The 25,529-nt window shown below is 41.4% G+C and overlaps 1 protein-coding gene across 1 annotated transcript in view; it reads left to right on the top strand.

Moving 5' to 3' along the window:
* Positions 1-25,529, top strand: part of upb1 (ureidopropionase, beta) — a 152,149-nt gene that overhangs the window by 108,754 nt on the left and 17,866 nt on the right. The window contains exons 6-7 of the mRNA XM_072587006.1: positions 7,307-7,476; positions 12,902-12,983. Of these exons, the coding sequence (XP_072443107.1) occupies positions 7,307-7,476; positions 12,902-12,983 (252 nt within the window). The remainder of the gene's footprint in view (positions 1-7,306; positions 7,477-12,901; positions 12,984-25,529) is intronic.

Raw genomic sequence — 25,529 nt, 5'->3', positions numbered from 1 at the left:
TAAAGTAGTTAATTGTATTTTGTAGCTTGTCCTTTTAACAATGAAAAACTGATCAATGTACCTTGATTTACAGGAAGAGTTTTAATAGCTCCATTAAAGCAGACTAATCCTTGCACGGTACAGCTAACCATACACTATATACCACAGCCAGAAACCTCTGGAGGTGTATAAAGATGCTAGTGTCAATCCACATGAGCTATTCAAAAACCATTCTGTCTAAATCTTTGCAGTAAGTGACCTAGTTGTTTTTATCTCTCCCATATGCTTTTGGTAAATTGAAAATACAGTGGTCATGCCCCAAAAAAAAACCTTTTTTGCTGTATTTTCATTGTCAGTGTAGGTGGAATATCAGCAAATTGTGCATGGCTGGACTGATCTACATTCCGACCCAAGATCACCAGCAGCGACCAATGTCCACAATCCACAGCAGTCATTGCCTGTCATCCCAAAATGACATTGATTAGATTCCCCACAGTGTGGAAACAGATCAACAATTGACTGTCTAAAGAGTAACCCACCTAGACCCATTCCCCTACCCTATAGTTATCCCTGACTAACGCACCTAACAGTATGGGCAATTTAGCATAGCCAATTCACCTGATCTGCACACCTTTGGATTATGGGAAGAAATCTGAGTACCTGGAGAAAACCCATGCAGGCACAAGGGGAGAATGTGCAAACTCCACACAAACAGTCACCCAATATGAGAATTGAACCTGGGTCCCTGGTGCTGTGAGGCAGCAGTGCTGACCACTGAACCACCGTGCCACCCATTACTCCACATTAATCGGAGTTCAAAGTTTGTGAGAAGATTTGTAGCTCGGGTGCTCGTTGTTGTGGTTCTGTTTGCCGAGCTGAGAATTTGTGTTGCAGACGTTTCGTCCCCTGTCTAGGTGACATCCTCAGTGCTTGGGAGCCTCATGTGAAGCGCTTCTGAGAGGTTTCCTCTAGCATTTATAGTGGTTTGCACCTGCTGCTTCCGGTTGTCAGTTCCAGCTGTCCACAACCCAAAGGACTAGCCACACTACCATACATCAAAAACATTTCTGAACTGACAGCCAGACTACTGCGACCACTAGGACTCATAACAGCACACAAACCAACAGCCACTCTCAGACAATAACTCACCAGGCTGAAGGACCCAATACCCAACATGAGCAAAACCAATGTAGTGTACAAAATCCCATGCAAGGACTGCACAAAACACTACATAGGACAAACAGGAAGACAGCTAACGGTCCGCATCCATGAACACCAACTAGCCACGAAATGACACGACCAGCTATCCTTAGTAGCCACAGACTCAGATGACAAACATGAGTTTGACTGGGACAACACTACTATTATAGAACAAGCCAAACGGAGAACAGCCAGGGAATTCCTAGAGGCATGGCACTCATCCACAGATTCAATCAATAAGCACATCGACCTGGACCCAATATATCGACCACTGCAGCAGACAGCTGGAACTGACAACCGGAAGCGACAGAGACAGGCCACAATAAATGCCAGAGGAAACATCACAGAAGCGCTTCACAGGAGGCTCCCAAGCACTGAGGATGTCACCTAGACAGGGGACGAAACGTCTGCAACACAAATTCCCAGCTCGGCGAACAGAACCACAACATTAATCTGAGTTTTGGTGATTTGATCAGGAAGAATTAATCTCAACCTGAGCTCTCCTTCACTAACTAGATGACATCTGACCTTGTAAAATAGGGGACCCTTGGTACTGGTGAGTAATATTGTCCCAAATAATATCAAAAAGGACTTTTTAGATGGTCATCCATCAGTAATTCTGGTTTGTAGCCTGCAGCAACATTGTTTCAATAGCACCCAAGTAAAACAGGAGGTTTCACGCACCGTTTTAAAACTTTCTCAAACAGACTTTTCAACTCTATATAAAAGTCTGGACCAAGAGTTGGCCATTTGGCCCGTCACCTCAAGGCTGTATTTGCCAGTTCGATCGATCAAAAATGACTCCTAATTATTGCGCTTGATTTCTTAAAGTCCCGTTATTTATTGATTTTATACTCAAACTTTCAATCCTTTTTTTTCTGTTTATGATGTTGAATGTTTTTATCTCTGTTTACTTATACACGTCTTGTATAACTTCGTGACTTTCCCAACACTTGACACAGTTTTTTTTCACGCTATTGAAATGTGTTGGTGCAGTGCATTTAGTATTGGTCAGAATGTCTGCAAAGGCGAATGACAAGTCTATTCATCGACTTTCTTATGAGGATCTATGCAGTAATCCCAAGCAGCATTTTACTATAAGTAAGACAACCTGATCAAACCTCTATGCATATAGACAATGAAAAGCAGCTGCACAATACCTCAATTGACTCACTGGTTAGTATGGCTGCCTCATAGCACCAGGGACCCGGGTTCGACTCCATCCTTGAGTGACTGTGGAGTTTGCACGTTCTCCCCATGTCTGTGTGGGTTTCCTCTGGGTGCTCTGGTTTCTTCCCACAGTCCAGAGATGTGCGGGTTAGATGTATTGGCCATGGTAAATTACCCATAGTGTTCAAGGATGTGTGTTAGCCGTGGGAAATGTGTGATTATGGAGATATGGTTTTGTTAGGGGGTGGGGGTGGGAGGGGTGGCAGTGGTTTGGTTTGGATGGAATGCTCTTTGAAGGGTTGGTGTGGATTTGATGGGTCAAATAGCATACTTTCATACTGTTGGGGATTCTGTCATTCTGAGTCCCCCCACCTCTTCCCTACCTTGTCTAATATATGCAAAACCTGTTTACAGCAAAAACTAGGTAAAAGTACTTTGTCATTTTTTCAGCATTACATCCAGTTTTTGTCAGAAAAACACAAGGCTAATTTTTTTTAAATGAATTCACGGATTTGGGATTTTCTAGCTTGGCCAGCACTTATTGCCCATCCCTAGTTGCCCTTGAGAAGTGGTGGTGAGCTGCCTTCTTGAACCACTGTAGTCCAATTGCTGTAGGTGGTTGCACAATGCTATTTGGGAGGGAATTTGAGGATTTTAATTCAGTGACTCTGAAGGAATGGCAACATATTTTCACGTCAAGATAGTGAGTGGCTTGGAGGGGAACTTGCAGGTAGTGATGTTCCCCTGTGTCTCTGTCCTTGTCTTTCTAAATGGTAGAGTTCATGGTTTTAAAAGGTGCTATTTAAGGAGCCTTGGTGAATTTCTACAATGCATCTTGTAGATAGCAGCAGCAGCAGCGTGTACTAAGTGTCAGTGGTGGAGGGAATGGAAGCTTGTGGATGTGTCAGTCAAGCTTACATGAGCTGCATTCATCCAAGCAAGTAGGGAGTATTCCATTATACTCCTCATTTCTCACTTGTGAATAATGGATAGTCTTTGGGGAGTAAAAAAGTGAGCTACTTGCTGCAGGACCCCTAGTCTCTGAGCTGTTCTTGTAGCCGCAGTATTTATAAGGCTTATCCAGCTTAGTTTTTGGTCAGTGTTTAACCCCCAGGATGTTGATTGTGGGGAATTTAGTGATGGTAATGCATTGAGTCAATGGGTGATGCTTAGATTCTCTCTTGTTGGAGATGGTCATTGCCTGGCACTTGTGCAGCATCACTGTTACTTGCCACATTTCAGCCTAAACCTGGATACAGTCTGGATCTTGCTGAAGGTAGAAATGGATTGCTTCAGTATCTGAGGAATCAGGATGGGTGCTGAGCACTCAACAGCGAGTATCCCCATTTCTGAACTTATAAGAGAAGGAAGACAACAGATAAAAATCATTTGAGGACCTTGTGCAAGGATTACACCTAAATTGCATGCCCAGCTGATAATCAGACTGTTTGTTGATCTGAATCTTTGCAGACTCAGGTCTGCTTGTCCTAGACCTCTGGGAATCACAACCGTCTTTATGTTGCAGGAATGACTTTAACCAGCAAAGAGTCTTTCCCTGATTCCCATTCCCAGTTCTTCAGGGTTGTATACTGTGTCCAACCATCTTTAACAAATAGATGGGAACACCACTACCTTCAAGTTGCTTCAGTCATTTAACATCCTGATTTGGAAATGTCACTGGATCAAAATTCTGGAACTGGATCCCTTATAGTATTGAGTGTATGTACACCAAATCACTTCAGAGTTCAAGAAGGCAGCTCGACACTGCCCTCACAAGGGTAATTAGGAATAAGTAATAAAGGATGGTACAGCTGGCAATGCTTAAATCCCATGAATGAATAAAGCAAAGTTACTCAGACTGGCAAAATCTGAAGAAATGTCCCACTACATTCAGTGCTTTAAGCACTGTTGTTCATTATTTGCAAAAACAATATAAATTCTGAATTGACAAGATAATTCAAAATTTGCCAGTGACACAAAACTTTGAGTTGCACTTAATATTGAGGAAGACCCAACAAAATACAGGAAATAATTAATAAACTTACAGAATGTTTCTGTAACTGGCAAATGAATTTCAAATAATCACTTGGCAGTGCAGGATGTGAGAATTGCTGAATAAAGAGACATTTTCATCTTGCACTGAACAGGGTAGAAGCGTAAAATTGTCAAATTTTGGACAGAACATTATTTGATACTGCATGATAAAAGGATGGTGGTTGGTTAGCAAGTCAACTGATTGGTCAAGGCTGTGTCATGGAGGATGCATCATCAGGGAGTTATTGTCCTCTACTCTTTCATTTAATTCAAAAAGAACACAATGCCTGAACATAGTCCTTGTGTGTTGAGGACATGGAATTGTATAAGATTATAATTTTGTATTGTTTTAGTAAGTAAGCCGCATTGTAAGTTTGACTGATGACTAGCTAATGTCTAAGTTAGACTTCATTCTCCAAATGAACTGTACTTGCTACACAAACCTGAGTCTGCTAAGATTCATGGCAACGAAGTCTGATCATTAGTTGGGCATGCAATTTAGGCATAATCTCCCTAGAAGCTACATATATGCAAGAATAGAGTCAGAGTCCTACAGCATGGAAACAGGCCCTTTGGCCCGAACTGGTCCATGCTGAGCAAAATGTCCATCCACACTAACCCCATTTCCCTGCACTTGGCCTGTATCCTTCTAAACCTTTCCTATCTATATATTTGTCCAAATGCCTTTTAAATAAGATTCCACCTCCCCCACACCTCAGTCTCGTACGTTCTAAAGGAAAAAGTCCTAGTTTATCCAACCTTCCCCTATGAACTCAGACCATTGAATCCTGGCAACGTCCTTGCAAATTTCTTCTGCACTCTTCACAGTTTAGTAACATCATTCCAATAACAAGATGATCAAAACTAGACACGCTTCTCCATGTGCGGCCTCACCAACATCCTGTATAACTGCAACATAACTTTCCAAATTCTATATTCAGTGCCCTGACAGATGAAGGCCAGTGTGCCAAAAGCCACCTTCACTGCCCTGAGTATCTGTGACTCCATTTTCAGAGAAATGTGAACCTGAATGCCAAGATCCCTCTATTCCACTACACTCCTTAAGGCCCTACCATTTACTATGAAAGACCTCACACTTATCTATATTTGCTATTTATTGGCTCTCTTCCCCAGTTGATCAAGGTCCTGCTGCAATTTCCTCATTGTCCATGATACCGCCTATTTAAATGTCATCAGCAAACGTACTAATTATTGTCTTGCTCATTCTCATCCAAATCATTGATGTAGATAACAAACAATAATGGGATCAGCACTGACCCCTCAGACACTCCACTAGTCATAGGCTTCCAGGCCGATAAACATCCATCCTACATCTGTAGGAAAGAGGAATATGTCCAGGAATGTGTCCTCGTAAAAAGTCCTGAGATATGCCAGATGAAAAGCTTTTAACAGTATGCTCCCTTTTCAGCAAGATTAAATATTTTCAATAGAGACCTGATGATGCATTTTACACAAAGACCAAAGAGACCCTAGACAATTTTCTTTAATAAGGAAAGTCTAAATAGGGTAGAGGTATGGTGTCATAGTAGTTGAGATGTACGGCTCAGAAAAAGGCCCTTTTGATACATCACGTCTGTGCTGGTCAAAAATTACCATCTAACTATAACCATTTTCTAGCACTTGGCCCCGTAGCTTTGTATGTTTTGGCATTGTAAGTGCACATCTAAATTCATCTTAAATGTTATAACGGTTTTTGCCTCTACTACCCTTACAAACGGTGTTTTGGCTTACAGATATCTCAATTAAAGTAATTATTGATAAAAGGGCAAAAAAAAAGTACTGGAGCTAGTTGCTCGAGTATTCGAAGATTTGAGGGATGCAGTTGAAAATTAGGGAAGTTACATTACACTGGATAGACCATACTTGACATTTTATGCACATCTCTGCTGTTCTTATTGTAAAAAGGAACTGTAAAAGATGCAATTTACAAGGCTGATGTGAGAACTGAAAGATTACATCAACCAAGAAAGATTGAACAGACTCCTGTTTCTTTCATGGGGTAGAGAAGGCTGAGAGATGGCCTATTAGATGCCTTTGACCCAATCAATTACTTTCATTATCTCAATGTGAATAGGATATTTCCAATTGTGGGTGGAGGAGAGAGGGTAGGTCCAAATCATGAATTGTAAATATATAATTGTCACTAAATAGATCTCAGAATTCCGGAGAAACCGCTTTACCCTAGAGTTGATGGAATATGGAACTTGCTACCACAGGGACTAGTTTATGTGACATTAAAGATGCATTTCAGGAGAAGCCGAAGAAACACAAAAGGGTGAAAGGACAAGAGGGATATGCTGATAGGAACAGATGAAGGGAGGAGACTCATTTGGAGCAGATATATCAGCATAGTTAACTAGTTGAGCTAAATGTGGTGAAGTTTTGTGTAATTCTCTGTAACCTCCTGCATTGAACATCCATAGCTCCTCTGAAAAAAAAATCCTGGTTTCTCTCCGCCACTGCATTTAGCATCCATTTATTCAGTTATGTTCTATTCTGTTTATTGCTCCTCCTCAACTAAAAAGCAATAGTCCTGATTTAAAGTACCAGTACTAAGTTAGCAAATCTTCCTACTCTTTTTTTAAAAAGACTTCCAGCAATTGGTCCCAATGAAGATAAAGGAATTGCAATTACAGGTTGTTCCACTATAACTTTCATTTCATTTCAACTGAATTGACAAATTGGGGACACTTTCTAAAGTGTGAACGTTTAAAGGGTGTATTGGTTATAACACAGTTTCAGCCCCATTAGTTTAAATGGTGCTGCTATTATGCAATTTTCCTATAATCTGTATGTGTCCCATGTCGGGATAGTGAGTGTTTTGGATTAATTTCCAACATTGTAATTTATATCAAAATTCAAACTTGTAATTTTGGTAATGGAAATTTTTTTTCTTCTTAAGTCTACATACTACATGGAAGGAAACACAGGACACAAAGTGTTTCAGACTCAGTTTGGACGGATTGCTGTTAATATCTGCTTTGGTCGACATCACCCTTTGAACTGGTTAATGTATAGCATTAATGGAGCTGAAATTATCTTCAACCCCTGCGCTACTGTGGGGGCGCTGAGGTGAGAGAACAGTGTGACTGTAATTACGGGTATCCTGTGGTGACATTTCATTCTCCGCTTGGCCAGAGCCCTTAGATGTTTTTGCCAAATAGTTATTGATATAATGGAACACATCACTTCCACTGATTTAATTTCATTACACTAGCATTTGGTCATGCAGATGGCCATAACTTCTTGGCTGTGGCTCCATTCATCCTGAACTTCAAACACTGCTATCTACAAATGACCAATTTGCTGATGGATGTATATTGTTTTTTTTTCTGAATTTTTGGAGTCCCAAATATAGGGCATTTTTCAAACAGAGGATCAGGCTGAATGGAGAATGGGGTTCTCTTCTGACTTAACTGAGTTTGAAATGATAAGTCCATATAGATTGTTTGGCCTGTAATGCAAATTTTATTAACCAACTGACAAGATTATTCTGAAAGATGTGCAGGGTACGGATGGAAGTTCCCTTTGCTGGATAGAAGCTGTATAAGTCTGTGTGAACATATTTACACAGTTAAATCATATTTACAAACATACTGTATCTCTTAGCTGTTGCAAAATGATGTTGGCAGAGGAGGTTTAACATCGACATTTAATTGACGAGTCCTCTAACGCTCTTATCTGGTGTGATCTCAAGTGAACTACGTATTTTAACAATGTACTGGCCTTGTAATGAAGTCTGAGCGTTTAGGATAAAGATGAGGACTATACCCTATTAGGAGTTGCATCAGGCAGGATATGTCGCTAAAACTGGGGTGGAAGACAGACTGAGCCTTCACTGGAGTAAAACCTCATATTAACATTATCAAACAGGACATAGAAACATTAGAAAATAAGAGCAGGAATAGGCCATTCAATCCTTTTGAGCATGTTCCACTATTCAATACTATCATGGTGGTTGGAATCTCAGCTCAGAGGAGGTTGTGAACAGTCTGGTTCAGTGTCTGTTGGTTGCTATGGAAGAGTAATGGAGTTGATTGTTTGGGAAGGGAGTTTATGGTGGGGACTAATGACAAGAAGGACTTTTTTTCATTCATTCATTAATTCATGCTAAGCAAACATTTATTACCTGTCTCTAATTACCATGGAGAAGCTGGTGAGCTGTCTTCCTGAATTGCTGCAGTGTTTGGAGTATAGGTGCACCCAAGGTGGCAGTTAGAGAGAGATTTCCAGGATTTTGACAAAGCAACAATGAAGGAATAGCCCATATACCTCTAAGTCAGGATGGTGTATGACTTGGAAGGCAACTTGCAGGTGGTGTTGTTTTCATATATGTCCTGCCCTTCGCCTTCTAGATGGAATGGTCATGGGTTTGGAAGATGCTGTCGAGGGAGGTTTGGTGAATTTCTAGAGTGCATCTTTTAGGTAATATACACTGCTGCTACTGAAAGGTGATGGTGGAGGGTATGATTGTTGAAGGTGGTGTATGTGGTGTCAGTCAAGCAGGCTACTTTGTCCTGGATGATGTTGAACCTTTTTGTGTTGTTGGAGCTGCACTTATCCAGGCAAGTGGGGAATGTTCCATTATATACCTGACTTGTGCCTTTGTAGATGGTAGACAGACTTTGGAGAGTCAGAAGATGAGTTACTTGCTGCAGAATTCCCAGCCTCTAACCTTTATTTGTAGCCATTGTATTTATATAGCTGTTCCAGTTCAATATCTGGTCAAATTTACAATATGCATTTATGGTTGGAGGAAATTTCAGCCTTTAAGGAGGGCAACGGATAATCTGGGAATTTAGAGACTGTGAGTCCTACATCTGTGGTGTAGGGAAATTATTGGAGAAGATTCATATGGACAGGATTTACTCACACTGGGAAAAATATGGACTGATTAGTAAAAGGCATCATGGCTTTGTCCAGAGCAGTTGTGTTTCACAAACGTGATTGAGTTTTTTAAGGAAGTGACAAAGATGATTGATGAGATCAGGGTAATGAATGTTGTTTACATGGACATTAGCCAGGCTTTTATGAAGGTCCCTCATGACAGGCTGATACAGAAGGTTAAGTCATATGGGACCAGCATTGAGCTGATAAGATGGGTACAGAACTGATTTTGTCATGAAAGACAGTAGTGGTGGAAGCGTGTTTTTCTGTCTTGGGATCTGTGACCAGTGGTGTTCTGCGGGGATCAGTGCTGGGACCCTTGTTGTTTGTAAATATAATTATTTGGAGGAGAATGTAGGTGATTAGTAAGTTTGCAGACAACACAGACTGGGGGAACTGCAGATAGTGAGGAGGATTGCCAGAGGATACAGCAGAACGTTGATAGGTTGGAAACTTGGGCACTGAAATGGCAGATGGAGTTTAATCTGGGAAAATGCGAAGTGATGCATTTTGGAAGATCTAATGTGGGAGGGAAGTATACAATAAGTAGCAAACCCTTGGAAGAATTAACGTAACACAAGTGGATGAGATCTTCAGTAAGATGAACTGCATGCTTGGCTTTATCAATCAGGGCATAGAGTTTAAAAATCGGCAAGTCATGTATCTGTATAGAACTTTAGGCCAAATTTGGAATATTGCGTACATTTCTAGATGCCACATTACCGGAACTTATGGAGGTTTTGGAGAGCATACAGAAAAGGTTTATTTTTAACCAGGATGATGTCTGGTTTGGAGGATATTAGTAATGAGAGATTGGAGAAATTTGGTTTGTTTTCACTTGAATGTTGGAGGCTGAAAGGCGACCTGATTGCATCTCAGTTTTGTAAGCTTAGATAGTCAGAATCCTTTTCCTAAGATAGAAATGTCAGTTATGAGGGAACATAGGTTTAAGGTAATGGGAGGAAAATTAAAGGAGAGGTAAGGGGTAACATTGTTCTCTGGAATGTGTTAAGTGGCTAGAATGCACTGCCAGAGGAGGTGGTAGATAGATACAATAGTAATGTTTAAGAGGCATCATGGCACACAAATGAATAAGCAGTGAATAGAGGATTACAGATCACGTAGAAGCAAAAGAGTTTTAGTTTAGAAAGACATCATATGTCGGCAGAGTCTTAGGGTGACAAATGGTCTGTGTTGCGTAGTTCTTTGTTCTTAGACGTCATTAATGATAAGCTGATTCAGGAATGATGGGCTCTCTTTGAGCTATACCTTCCTATTTTTTTCTTTTTCTTAAAACTATTCAAAATGGCACCAGATCGTGGCGATAGTGGAAAAGCTTTCCACTGTATTTTACTGTTTTGCTCACTGTAAAATACACATGACAATAATTCATTCATTCATTCATTCTTGGATAGCTCCATCAGAACTGTTTAGGACACAGAGGACAGAGACCATGTACAAATCACTGCCTTGGTTAGAATGTGAGAATGTGAGCAGAAGCTTGCTGTGGGAAAACTGTCAAGGATATGGGAAAAATGCTGAAGAGATTTATTATAATTCAGCAATAGGTAGGAATACTTGGTAGCAGAGACTAGACAAATTTAACTGTTAAGTAATGCAAAATTTTCAAAACATATTGTGAGAAACAAAGCCCACTCACTTCAATAATTTCAGTCCGAGACAAGATCTGAATCAGTAGTGTCATTTATTTTACACTTGCAAGTGGGTGTGCTGTCACTTTCTCAAGGCAAGGGACATACACACACTAAATTCAATTCATACATAACATTTATATGATTTGATGTCTATTGTTTTACACTGCTCCCTCCCCTGCTTACATCGTCCACTTCCCTAAGACCGGCCCCCATTACCCCTGTTTACCTCTTGCCTTATCCGGCCTTGTCTGTGATAAAATGCTTATTTCTGGTCTCACAAGGCTGTTTGACCTTATCCTGCTATAGGTCATTGTTAGGCCTATCCTTTCTTCATCATTATCTACCCCCTTCATCTGTGTCTTTCCCGAGGCCGTTCTGATCCCTATGACCCTTTTAATTGGGGTTTGTTCCTGTGTTTTTGTAAAAGTGGGAAGCACATGTTTATATCTACTGTTTGTACAGGCGTATCTAGCTTAACTTCATCCCCTCACAACATCTTATCTACTTGCCCATAATGTCTACCTTCTGACATAGAGTTTTAGCTAATACAAAAACAATTATATATTTCCTCCACATCGTTTCCATTCTTGTTGACTCAGCTCTTGGCTAAAACAATTACACACTGGTGTGAGTTCACCTCCTTTGTAAGATGGAATTGCATAATTGCAGAAGTAACATTAATTCACCTATATCCCACAATATGTTTTGATAAGGTGAATGGCTTCCCATTAATCTAATCAAAATGCATCACTGTTGTGTGAGTCAGTCACTAAAGGGCTGTATTACATTTAACTCAGCCCTGTAACCTTTGGATTTTATGGGCCCTGTCCACTGATATTTGTTGCTTTTGTTGATCTGTCTGATTAGAGGTAGATTCTGTAAGCATTGATTGTCAAAAGGTCAAGAAAGGTACAAATCACTAACTGGAGGTGGATTATTTACTATCCTTGCTTTCAGTAATGCTTCTGGATTAGTTTGTAGGCAGCTCTTCACAAACAAGCAATTTCCCTGATACTGCTGTCGAGTAAAACCCAGGATATGTTTTAACTGAATTGAGACTTATTGTCAATCTTTCCTCCAAAGCTGTGACTGGGACCAGTTTCCAGAGAGTCCTGACATTGACCCCATGCAATCTGACAACATGCAGCCATGTGGAAAAATCTAAAAGGGGCCATGCATATAAAACAATCAACCAAATTGTCAACAGTAAAATAAGATGTAATATCAGAAATAGAAAGTTCTGGAGAAACTCACTGGTATGGCAGCATTTATATACAGAGAAACTTAATATCGAGTCCTGTGACACTTGTCAGACCTGCTCTAATGAAGGGTCACTGGACTTGAAACATCTTACTCACAGGTGCTGCTGGACCTGCTAAGCTTCTCCAGCATTTTCTGTTTTTGTTTGATTTTCAGCACCTGCAGTTCTTTTTATACAAGTTGAGGGAGAAGGTTGATCACAGTTTGGCAAATGTTTGTTCCAGTGCAGTGTTGGCAATTAAACAACTGGGTAGGTATATCCTATTGACAAAATGCAGAATAACTCTAACTGGGCAAATTACTGCTCCAGTGCTCCGTGAGGTGATGTAAGGAACTAACATCACCAATTCTGGTGGTCAAGTGTTGTCTCAGGAGTGACTTACTCACTGCCACTTAGCTATACTTAGGCCAGAACCACTTTTCCTAAACCTTGTCAGGACCTTGATCCAGGTGTGGACTTGAACTGACTGTCAGGAGTGAGGTGGAAGGAGCCCTATCAAAATGAAGATCATTGGGGATTTAGTGGAAAACTCTCCGATTACTGCAACAATATCTGCTTTGGCCACTGACAAACATTTCCCTTCAATCAGCTCAGAGCCAGGAACTCTTCAGTTCCCTCAATGTCTTGCTGCAGTGTCAGTGGAAACTCGCCCAAGAAGGTAGTGCTTGTCTAAATGTGTTATTTTGACTTTCAGTGAACCCATGTGGCCTATTGAAGCCAGGAATGCAGCCATCGCCAATCACTGTTTCACCTGTGGCATCAATCGAGTCGGGACGGTGAGTAACGGTGTTGACTTAATTTGTGACTGCTGAATGATCCTTGGGACAGGGCCTCAATACACATTTGACCCTCACTTCGCTAGAATCTCGCATATTCCATGTAACAAACAACAAAACATTTTCTGAGTAAGGTCACCAGACCTGAAATTTTAACTCTGATTTGTCTTCACGGATGCTGCCAGACCTGAGCTTTTCCAGCAATTTCAATTTTTGTTTCTGATTTACAGCATCTGCGGTTCTTTCAGTTTTTATGTAACAGAACATTTTTGTTAGTCATTCAAAGGATGTGGCCATCCCTATCTGGGCTGATATTTATTGCCTATCCTTAATTACCCTTGCGATGTGGGCAGGAGCTGCTGGTACACCTAATACCATTAGGGATTTCCAAGAATAGAATTCTTCATGATTTCCCAGTCACTTGCTGGACGACTTAAATTGAACAGTCTATGGACAAAGGGTGCTGTGTGGAATTATAAACCTTTAGGGATCCTAATAAAAACATGATCAAGCTTTTCTCTTTCGCTTGTGTTCATTCTGCCCTTGATTGCTTATCTCTGAATAAATGCCAATATTAGACCTATTGCTATCTTTAGAATCCCTAAAGGAGGCCATTTGGCTCATCCAATCTGCACCCACTCTCCAAAGAGCATCACGCCCAGACCTTGCACCCTCATCCTATCCCTGTAACCCAAATTTACCACTGCTAATTTCTGGACACTCCAGGGCAATTTATACTGGCCAATCCATCTAACTTGTACATCTTTATCCTTACTGTATCCCCATTTAAAAATGATGCTTTAAGGAAAGGAGGATTAAAGATTCCTAAAGAAAAATTGTCTGAGCCTGATCTGAAACAGCAACTTCAATATTGCCTTTAAAAAAATTAAAAGGAAAGGAGCTATTAAAACAAAAATTTAAAGCAGAGCCAAAGGAGAAGCCTCAAGAGATGACCTAAAACGTTGAGTCAAAGTTAGAATTTTTGAGAAAGGTTTCAAAGGAGGAGATAGGCATGAAAAGGCAGAGGGGTTTGATTCCAGAGGTGATTGAGGCTTAGACTAGGTTAAAGGCACATCTGTCAGTAGTGGGGTCAAGGGGTCTGGAGGTCAATGAGACAGCATCTAATGCTGGAAGAATGGCAGCAGGTGCAGTAAACAGGTAGGAAAGCAATTGGTATGTCATCGCAAGGGAATTTTGGTTTCAGTTGAGGGGTGCATCAGAGGTTTGCCAGCAATAGTGGCACTATCCTACGAGCACAGATTGAGGAGGGGGCCTGTATTCACTAGGGTTTAGAAGAATGAGAAACTATCTCATAAGAACTTATGTAATACTTGTAATTACAGGGCTCAATAAGTAGGTGCAGAAAGGTTGTTACCCCTCATGAGGGACTTGGTGGGAGAGGGGGGGAGGAAACAGGGGACACAGAATAAAGGGTGAGTTATTTAAGACTGAGATGATGAAGAACTTATTCACTGAGAGGGTTTTGAATCTTTGGAATTCTCTGCACACGAGAACTGTAGTTCCTCAGTTATGGAATGTGTTCAAGACAGAGCTTGATTGATTTCTAGGTACTGCTGATATCAGTGGATGAATGATACTGCTAGACCATCGTGCTAAGGTAGAGGATCAACCATGATCAAGTTGAATAACGAAATAGTGTTGAAGGGCTGAGTGGCCTACTCCTGCTCCTGATTTCAGTGTGAGGGGCAACAACATGGTCCTTTATCACAGGAACCCTGATGATTAATGTAGTTGGTACTTGGAAAGGCACCATTTGCAAATACGCTTGTCATATTGCCAGTTTGTATTTTAGACAAAAGCTAATTTCTCTGGGATCAATCAAACAAGTCTTGAGGAAAGGTTAGTGGTGATTTATTCCAGACAAAATCTGAACACCAGTGCTTCAATTATTAAGTGTTGGATGGATTGACTAAATTATAGTGATGCAAATTAAACCAGCATGGAAACAATGGGCAGAATTTTCTTAGTGTCTGAAAAAGCATGGGCAATAGTCGGAATGTGGGGTAAATATTAGGGAGGTGTTCTGTCTTATGGTATTATTGCTAGACTGTGAAACCAGAGACACAAGTAATGTCCTGGCAAATCAAACCTGATAATGGCATCTGAAATAAAAATCTGGAATTAAGAGTCCACTACCGTGAAACCATTCTTGATTGTCAGGAGGAACCCATCTGGTCCACTAATAGTCCTTTAGGGAAGGAAATCTACTGCCCTTACCTGATCTGACCTACATGTAACTCGAGACCCATAGCAATGTTGCTAACTCTTAACTGCCCTCTTGGCACTTAGGATTTGGCAACTAATGTTAGCCTAGCCAGTGATACCCACATCCCAATGAATAAATAAAAAATATCAAGATTGGAAAACTTAGGTTCATGACATGAGGAAAATCAGACTTTTTTTCTGAAACGACAGGATCAGAACCTCACTGGTGAGTGGCGAGGGTCCAGTTTGCATGTCTTGCCAAGTCTCACCGCAGTGGTCAGGAGGTTGTGAATCTCCAGAGCCTGGAGAGAATCTGGGTGATGCCATTTCCTGATAGGAATATCAGCGTGTTTCCCCAGGTGGATGTCTCTGGCATCTTTTCCCAGTATCCATCCCAGCCACAATTCTCAAAATATTTGGGGTACCCCCCCCCCATCCGCATCGCAAAGCACCAACCTCGCCAATCATGACATCATACCTTTTAATACAGTTCAGCTCTTCACTACTGCACTTTGGAGTTCACTGCCTCCTGGCTCCTGTGTCCTGTGTGTTCCTATGCACAGGGAGACACACCCATTTCATGTGAGAACAGGATGTATCTCTGGGCCATTAGCACGCACTCACTTTTGGGAGGGTGGGGTCTGGGGGAGGCATGGAGATATGTGTGTGGTTGGTTACTAGGCATCAAGGGATGTTATAATGGGATAGTGCAACGTGGGGGAAAATACAGAACTCTAGTGTGAGGACTGAAGGCAGCATGCTGGGATGCAAAGGGGACAGTGACTGTGAAGGGGGCAGCCCTACATACAAGGGTGGAGCTATTGTAGAATCGGAGGCCGCAGGGTTGTGAGGAGAGGCAGGGGTCATCTATGGTCACCCACAACCCTGACCTCAAGGGGTGCAGTGGATTACTACGTTGGGCATGACTAGGCAGTAAGCGTGGAGCTCAGGGGATGAACTGGAAAAGAAATAGTTAAATAAAAGGATTGGGTGGAAAAATGGGGAGGCTCAGTGTTGATGGGATTACCAGTGTATGCAATGCAGAAAGGAAGATAAAGTTTGGTTGGTGGGTCCTATAGCAAGAGATGGAGTCTGCAGTTCACTGTCATTAGCACCATCTAGAAGACCTTCATCTACAATTAAATCTCAACTTCGCCACAAACTTAGAAACTGATTTGCAAGAGTGGGCTCCACCTGTGGATATTGAGGTCCCTCGAGGGCCAATTGCATTAATCAGGGACTTACAAATTGGAGACTAGAGAAAAAATTGCTCCTGTGCTGGTCATGCATTAATCAACTACATAGCTTACAAATCCTAAACTCCTCTGGGAGGAGGAACAATTCTTCAGACTGTATTCTTGTGTTGTATGGTGCTTATGTGGGCTATCTTCATTCTTATAGCTGCAGTTAAAACAAGAGTCTGACTGAGATGATGAATCCAAGTGCCAAATGTGACATTCTGTGTACAATGAAGTGTCATCCATGTCACCTGTGATGATGCTACTGCTCCTTTAAAAAGGCTATACTGTCCTTGGCTTTTGTTTTTCAGCAGCAATTCCAAAAGTCTAGGTTTGAAGGGTTTTAGGGCCAGTTTGATAATAGCTAACAGATATTGCATCAGTAAAAAGGCTTTCAAGTTTATATAAAAAAAATTGTTCAATTCTCTGAGCTCAGGTTTTCTCTGGTTTAGGTTTTGCAGTCTGACTGTTCACTGAAAGCAGCTGGGTCGGTTTGAGGCTCCTGTAAGACCCTGTATTTTTTACCAAGGAGTGTGTATAGGGATTGTTGCAGGAATTTGGATCAGTATCATTAAGTTGGAGTCGTCTTTTGGAGTTTTGGATAGGTAAATTATTCTACATTCTGCTGTCTTTTACTTGTGTTTCATTTGGTAATATTACAAATAAATTCTGTTTTCCTTAAAACTCAGTGATTTGACCAGCTGTATCACTCCTGGAACATCCATTCTACACCTGCATAAAACAACTAGATAAGATAGAGTTTGGGCTACTTTCTTGAAAGTTTTGAAGAGATCTGGCTTGGTCCATAACGGGATGCTTTCTTTTTTTACCTTGCCCTCCTATTATGTCTAGGCACAGTACCAAGGTCCTTGGCTAAGGGTGGAGGGTGCTGTCCCTGCAATGTAACCAAGGGTTTGGACAGATGATCTTGGGCTTTTGTGGCCAGAGAACCCAGACATGTTGCAAGTGACCTGCCCAGATGCAGACTCTCCCTCCTTGACTGCCACTTTCAAAAGGTTAAGGGTCACAGGTTGGATGGAGATGGAGGTGGAGTGGCTTTGCACCTCCAGAGTATCCTGAGAGCAGATTTCCTAGAGCCTGTGCATTGTTTCCTCCTTTGCCTGATTGTATCACCCTATCTCCTTGAAAGGATAGGGGCAGCTAGAGTTGAGGTCAAGGTCCCTCGTCCTCTTTTCACCCGAGTAGCAAATGACTACAGCGATGGGAGTACAGATCTGTGAGCATTTCTGGCATCTACTGTGTGCCTGCATACAGCAAGCGAGAGCATAAATTGGGCAATAGAGCTAGAAGCTTAAGCATGCTAAGAATATATTCACTTTGGTGGTAATGAGAGAGTAGTGCTGTACTTGCCAATGAAGCTTACTTGCCTGCCAAGCTATGGAGGTTTTGGAATCACCACATGAGAATCGTGGTCCTCTCTTACTAATTCAATTATGTTCACTTCAGAGAGGGTGAGGGGACAAATGTTGGCCCCACATCACCCATCTTTGCCCTTTTGTGGCTTGTTTCTCCTGCAGTGAGGTAAAGGGAAAGATTGAGCAGTGGTACAGCTGCTGGTGCTGATACAAGTGATAGGGTGTCCTGAGTAAGAAGTGCAGAAGACAGGAAGTGTTAATAATCTGGGGGTTGGGATGGGTTACAGCCATTGAACCAACATTGAAAGTGGTGATCCGTGTGAATTGATAGGTAGTGAGTGCTGTAGCACAGATAGTATGTGTAAGGTAACAGGAGAAGATGGTGGCACTTCCCCTGGCGAAGTGGAAAAAATCTTTAAATAAAGGCTTGGTAATACAGAACATAGACAAGAGTTTCTCTACTGGTTTTGACTTCTATTTATCCCTTAACCATCATCTGCAAAACATATTATTTGGCTGCTTTCAAATTATTATTTGAGATTTAGCTATACACAAAACTGTTGCAACTCCAATATTACAACAGTAAGCAAGAGTGAGCTCTAAAGTACTTATTGATATCCTGTGGTCATGGAAGGTTCTGTGGAAATACAAGCTTTCCCTTTGTTTCTACTTTAGCAGGGTCTTCATCATGGGACAGATTAAGGAGAATTTGGAACACAATCAAAAATCTGTTTCAAAGTGGAATAACAAACAATTTCCCCAGAGCGCAGAATATTATTTGCCTCCTCTCACTGTGGCTTTTGGATGTGTGGGAAGTTTTAGGCTAATTTTTGACCTTCATGATACAGATGCCTTCATCCTGAAGATTGAATCTGGTGCATCAATCCTTCACTTTTATTTACTACTATCCCTGAATTTCTTCCACAGGTCAGATTTCTCCTATGGGGCACATGGGAACATTACATCTCCAGGCCATCACATGCAATATTTATCACAGAAACAAATTTCCTGCATTACAACAGCAATTGCACTTTAGAAGTACCTCATTGACTTGGAAGTATTTTGTACTGCTCTGAGATTGTGCAAGATGCTATATAAATGCAAGTCTTCTCTTCACGATCAGTCTGTGTGAAGACTTTTCACATCAGCATTTTGATTTCATTGTCTGTGATAAGTATCAGTGGACTCTGACAAGTCTCGAACATGAAGATGCAAGTAAATTACACTGAATGTGAATGGCTGTCCTGTAAATGATGAAACCATGTGACTCAAGGCAATAATTACTGGAAACTGTTTACCTTGAGGCCAGAAATGGACACAACATTCCTCAGCACCTCCTATGATTGGATTTCAGTGGAGAACTCCTGCTGTTGGAACTTTGGGACCAGTGTTCAGTTGAGTAAAATGTGTGATTAGGACAGTCACAATTTACTCGTTACGGAGTTATGCTTCTTCCAAGCCCACAGAAGTTCACATACTGTATATCCATTCTAGCTTTAAAGGGTGCAAAGTTACATTCCTCAGTTATCCATTGCTAAGGAATGACTGTCTTCCTTGCGCATCTCTAAGGGGCAGGCACCGGAGATGAATATGAAGCATGTGTGGCAGACCTAGTAATGTGATTCAGACCAGCCATATTGCTCCTCAACCTGAACCAAAGAAAGCCTACCCATTGCTCCCTTAAGGAAACCTACTCTTTCCTTTCAGTCACGGTCTCTGATCTCTCTAATGGCTCGGAGCTTTAGAGTTGCCTTGCTAGGAGCTTCGACAGTTGTAGAATCCCACATCATGGAGACAGGTCCTTCATCTTTCCTATCCATGTATGTGTCAAAATGTCTTTTAAGTGTTGTTAATGTACCCGCCTCAACCACTTCTGGTAGCTCATTCCATATGTGTACCACTTTCTGTGTTTTAAAAAAAAACAAAAGTTGTCCCTGAGGTTCCCCTTTATTCTAACCTTAAACTGATGCCCTTTACTCCTTGATTCCTGAACCTTGGGAAAAGGACTGAGTGCATTCACCCTGTCTTCTCATGATCTTATACACTTCCACAAGATCCCCTTCAGTCTCCTACGCTGTAAAGGAAAACTCCTAGCTTGTCCAACCTCTCCCTCTAAACTTGACTCCTGGGAACATCCTTGTAAATTTCTTCTGCACTCTTTCCAGTTTAATAATATGCTTCCTAGAGTACAATGACCAAAACTGAACACAATACTCCAAGTGTAGCCTCACTTGTACAACCGCAACATAACTTTCCAACCTCTATACTCATTGCCTTGACTGGTGAAGGCCAGTATGCCAAAACCATGTCTACTGTGATTCCACTTTCAGAGAACTGTGCACCTGGATTCCAAGGTGTCTCTGTTCCACTACACCATTTAAGGTCCTACCTTGATTTGACTTTCCTGATAATTATCTATATTAAACTCCATTTACCATTTCTCGACCCACTTCCCCAGCTACAATTTCTGATAACCTTCCTCACTGACAATGATACCACCTATTTTAGTATCATCAGCAACTTACTAATCATGCCCTGTACATTCTCATCCAGATCATTGATTATAGATAACAAACAGCAATGGGCTCAGCACCGACCCCTGAGGAACTCCACTAGTCACAGGCCTCCGGTCTGACAAACATCCTTCTGCATTTTTCCTTTGTTTCCTAACATCAAGCCAATTGTGTATCCAATTTGCTAGCTCCCTGAGATTCCATGCAATCTAACCTTCCAGAGCAGCCTGCCAGGTGGAACCTTATCAAAGGCCTTACTGAAATCCTTATAGACTACATCTTACCACCCTGCCCTCATTAACCTTCCTGGTCACTTCATCTAACAACTTTGTGAAATGTCCTCTTCCTTTACCATACAAAATACATGAATGGGTAGGAAGCAGAGAGATACAGATCCTTAGAAAATAGGCAATACGTTTAGATAGAGGATCTTGATTGGTGCAGGCTTGGAGTGCTGAAGGGCTTATTCCTGTGCTGTAATTTTTTGTTCTTTGAAAAGTGCTGGAGAAGTACAAGCGGTTCTTTGACAAGAATGTGATGTGCTCTGACTGCACACCAGGAGATGGAATAGAGCTGGGCTTCAGAAGACTGCCCTTATTACAGGCGAAACCATGGTTCAGCAATGTGATAGTTACCAAGAAGACCATTCTCTAAGGTGTTTAGCTGTGAGTGGAGGATTTTTTAAAACATTCATTCAATGATGTGGATGTCATTGGTTGGTCCAGTATTTACTGAATCGATTTGATTTATTATTGTCACGTGTACCAAGATACCGTGAACAATATTGTTTTGCGCTATCCAGACAAATCACAACTTCTGTAAATATATCAGAGTAATATAACAGAATCAGAGTATAGTTATATGGACCAGGCCAGACCCCTGAAAATATTTCAAGAAAGTACCCTGGACCCTAGCTTTGCTGGGATTTTGTTTTGAAGCAGGTGTACAGTGGATATCTCTGGGAGTGATGCACCTGGCCCAGCCACTTTGTTTTAAAGAAAACGGAATTTATTTGCAAGATTACTGAATGAAACACAAACAAAACAGAACACAATACAGATTAATGTAACCTATTTGAAAACCCAGCAGATTATCCCAACTTAATGATGCTGTTCCAAATACTTGCAACAATTCCTATAAACCCCACTTTACAAAAAAAGGAAAGATTCAACACCAGTTCTTTCGGGAGAGATGTCAGAGAGAGGGAGTATCAGTATGGACCTCCTTCTTTGTGTCCAGCAGCTTCACAACTGACTGACTACATTCTCTGAATAACCAGACTGCTAAAACCCAAATCAAACCAAGCCAGAGAAAAGCTGAGCTAGGAAAATTGGCCACTCCTCTTTCATTGTACAAGTTTTTTTTAAAAAACTTAACTTCCAGTAGATCAAGCCTGTGACTCAAACACTTTGGGGAAAAAAACGAAGGACAACACAATCTTGTAAAAGAAACAGCATCATCACACCTCCCCCCCCCCCCCCTTTTTTTTAACAAAAGCCCATCAATATCAAAAGTTAGCCTCATTTTAAAACCCCTTAATCTTAAATTGTTAGTACATTACAACACTTATATACATTGACAATAATCATGCAAATATGCACTACTACATTTTGTTTCTGTTTTACTCCTACCACCAAACACCTCTGTTTCTCATTCAAGTGGGTGGCTCGGCGGTTAGCATTGCAGCCTCACAGCGCCAGGGACCCTGGTTCGATTCCAGCCTTGGGCGACTGACTGTGTGGAGTTTGCACATTCTCCCAGTGTCTGCTTGGGTTTCCTCCGAGTGCTTCGGTTTCATCCCACAGTCCAAAGATGTGCAGGTCAGGTGGAGTGGCCATGCTAAATTACCCATAATGTTAACTGCACTAGTCAGATGGAAATGGATCTGGGAGGGTTACTCTTCAGAGGGTCGGTGTGGACTTGGACCGAAGGGCCTGTTTCCGCACTGTAGGGAATCTATTCAAGTTTCAACAGTGTGTCGACAATCACATTTTCTCGTCCTGCCACATGCACAATTTTCAAATTGAATGGCTGTAACAGCAATCTGGAATTGTCCTTAAATTTCTCTGCAAACTTCAATGGATTCTGATCAGTGTATATGATTGTCTCAGCTAAGTTTCTGGTAACATAAATATTGAAATGTCGTAATGCCAGCACCAAGCTTCTCAACTGTCAAATATTTCTGCTGATGAATGTTCAGGTTCCTGGAGAAACACCTGATAAGTCTTTTTTTCTATCTTCTCATTCTCCTCTTGTAAGAGCACAGCACCAACACCCAAATCACTCGCATCGATAGCCCCCTTGATTGATTGGTTTTGCATAATTAAGTGTGGCTAATACTGAGGCAGTGGTTAACACAGCTTTCAGGCTATCAAATGCCTGTTGACAGTCCGTTGTCCGCTGACACCTCTTGCCTTTCTTTAGGAACTGCTAAAGTTTGGCATGAATTTTCAATAAAATTCACTTAATCCCAGGAATCATAGTACTGCTCTTCAAACACCCCAATTACCTTTTGCATTTGCATTCTGTGGAGCCATTTGTCCACGTCCAGAAACATGGCCAAGGAAGTGACTTTGGCTTTGACAAATTCTCTTTTAGCCAGGTTTATCACTAAGCCTGCCTCCTGAAGTTGATTGAACAATTCTGATAAATGTTGCAAATGTTTACTCCATGTCTGACTAACAATCACCAGGTCATCTATATATGTGGCACAACAGGGTACTCTGAAATGTGGCTGGCACATTTATCATACCAAACTGCATGACTTTAAATGGATGTAATCCATTTGGCATTATGAAAGCAGAAATTGTCTTTGCTCTTTCGAACAAAGGTACCTCCCAGTATCCTCTGAGCAAGTCCAACTTAGAAATATAGGTTATTTGACCCATCTTTTCAATGCAGTCTTCCAAACGTGGATTTGGATATGTATCAATCTTGGTAACTGCATTGATTTTACAATAGTTCACATGTAACCAGATGGTACCCAGCGGTTTTGGTGCCATTACTATGGATGAGTTCTAGTCACTGTAACTCACTTTGGTTATGTCATCTTGGGTGGCACGGTGGCTCAGTGGTTAGCACTGCTGCCTCACAGCGCCAGGGAGTCAGGTTCGATTCCAGCCTCAGGTGACTGTCTGTGTGGAGTTTGCACGTTCTTCCCGTGTCTGCATGGGTTTCCTCCGGGTGCTCTGGTTTCTTCTCACAGTCCAAAGATGTGCAGGTTAGGTGAATTGGCCATGCTAAATTGCTGATAGTGTTAGGTATATTAGTCGGAGGAAAATGGATCTGGGTGGATTACTCTTCGGAGGGTTGGTGTGGACTTGTTGGGCCGAAGGGCCTGTTTCCACACTGTAGGGAATCTAATCTAATAATTCTAACCTCACTGTACATAATTGAGCATTTCTAGTTTCACTGTGAATTCCCATTACTAGCACCTTTTCTGGCAGTAGTCCTTCAGAGGTACATCTCTCCTCACCTTTCAACATCAAAGATTGAGTGGATCTTGTATCTCTTAATACTGTAACCTCTTTACTTGCTGCTTCTGGCCTATGTGAGTAAACATTACCTTCTCAGGTCTATGGTTTAAGGTTTTCTGGCACTTCCTTCTTAACCAACCTCCGACCAGCTTGTACATTCAGGTGCAGGTTTCTAGCTTCCACTGTGCTTTCTGTTACCACTCCCAACAATATTTACTGGCTTATCCTGGTTTCCTACATCTGGCTTACTAGTGCTTTTCCTCACCCACCAACACTGATTTCACGTGGCCTGCTTTTATCGCAGTGAAGAAAAGCACAGCTTTTTAACTTTGCTTTCCCCTTCAAGGGGTTCCTTTTTACCCTGTGGTAAGTTATTCTTATGATCTTCACCGAGATCTACCTTTCCTTTTCCAGGTGAGAATTTCTCTTTTCTCCAATTTCTATCCCTCACGGATAGAAATTTATTTTGGAAGCCAAATTTTGATTTATGGACCAACTCATAATTGGCCATTTCAGCTTCTTTTCTCTACTTCTTTTCTCTACTTCTTTTCTCTCTCTCAATCTCCCTCTTCTGTCTTTTTCTCGCACTTTCTTTGTCTTCTCTTTTTCTTTTTGTTCTGCTATACTGATTCATTTCTTTTCTCTGTTTTTAATTGTACTTCAGACTGTTTCATTTCTGTTGTCCTTGCTTTTTGCCTTGAACTCAAGCTGTTTCGTTTACAGTTGAATTTTAGCCATCTCCAAAGATTCTGATGGTGTTTCCAGGAATTTAAATGCTGAGTTATTGCTGTAATTATTTGTCCTTTCCTCATGGAAGGAGGCAGCTCTAACTGCAGCTTGTCTGCTAATTCTCGCAGTTTTGCCTTAACCACCTTTTGTGAAACCCCCAAACTCACTACTTCCACTCTCTGAAAACTCTTAGTACCTGATAAAGCCTTTGCTGTTCCAAGTTAAAAATTTCACAACACCAGGTTATAGTCCAACAGGTTTAATTGGAGGCACTAGCTTTTGGAGCACTGCTCCTTCATCAGGTGGTTGTGGACCAACTGAAGAAGCAGCACTCTGAAAGCTAGTGCTTCTAATTAAACCTGTTAGGCTATAACCTGGTGTTGTATGATTTTTGAACTTTGTACACCCCAGTCCAATGCCGGCATCTCCAAATCATTGCTGTTCCAAGCACTGTTTAAACCAACCAAAATCGACACCCAGATTGAAAGACACTAACATCTGCCACTCACAGCGTTTTTGAGTCCAAACACCATAATCCCAATTTGGACCTATAGAATAAATCCCGAACGAGCCCCCAGTCTCTTATGGACCAGGCCAAACCCCCTCAAAAGATTTCAAGAAAGTAGCCTGGACCCTAACATTGCCCGTTGTTTTAGCAGGTGTACAATGGATAGTCCAGGAGTGATGCAGCTGGCCCAACCACTTGTTTCAAACCAAACAGAATTTATATGCAATATTACCAAATGAAACACAAGCAAAAGAGAACAGAATACAGAATAACTCAACTATCCAAAAACCCAACAGATTACCGCAACTTAATGATGCTATTCCAAATACTTGCAACAATCCTCGTAAACCCTGCTTTGTGAAAAAAGGAAAAGTCCAACACGGGTTCTTACAGGAGAGAGGGAGGATCAGCATGGTCCTGCTTCTTTGAGTCCAGTTGCTTCACAACTGACTACTGTTTTGGACAGCCAGACTGCTAAAA

The sequence above is a fragment of the Chiloscyllium punctatum genome, chromosome 17, assembly GCF_047496795.1.
Source record: "Chiloscyllium punctatum isolate Juve2018m chromosome 17, sChiPun1.3, whole genome shotgun sequence".
NCBI lineage: Eukaryota > Metazoa > Chordata > Chondrichthyes > Orectolobiformes > Hemiscylliidae > Chiloscyllium > Chiloscyllium punctatum.
Note: the sequence above shows the minus strand (reverse complement) of the source record. Positions and strands in the feature narration are given on the sequence as shown.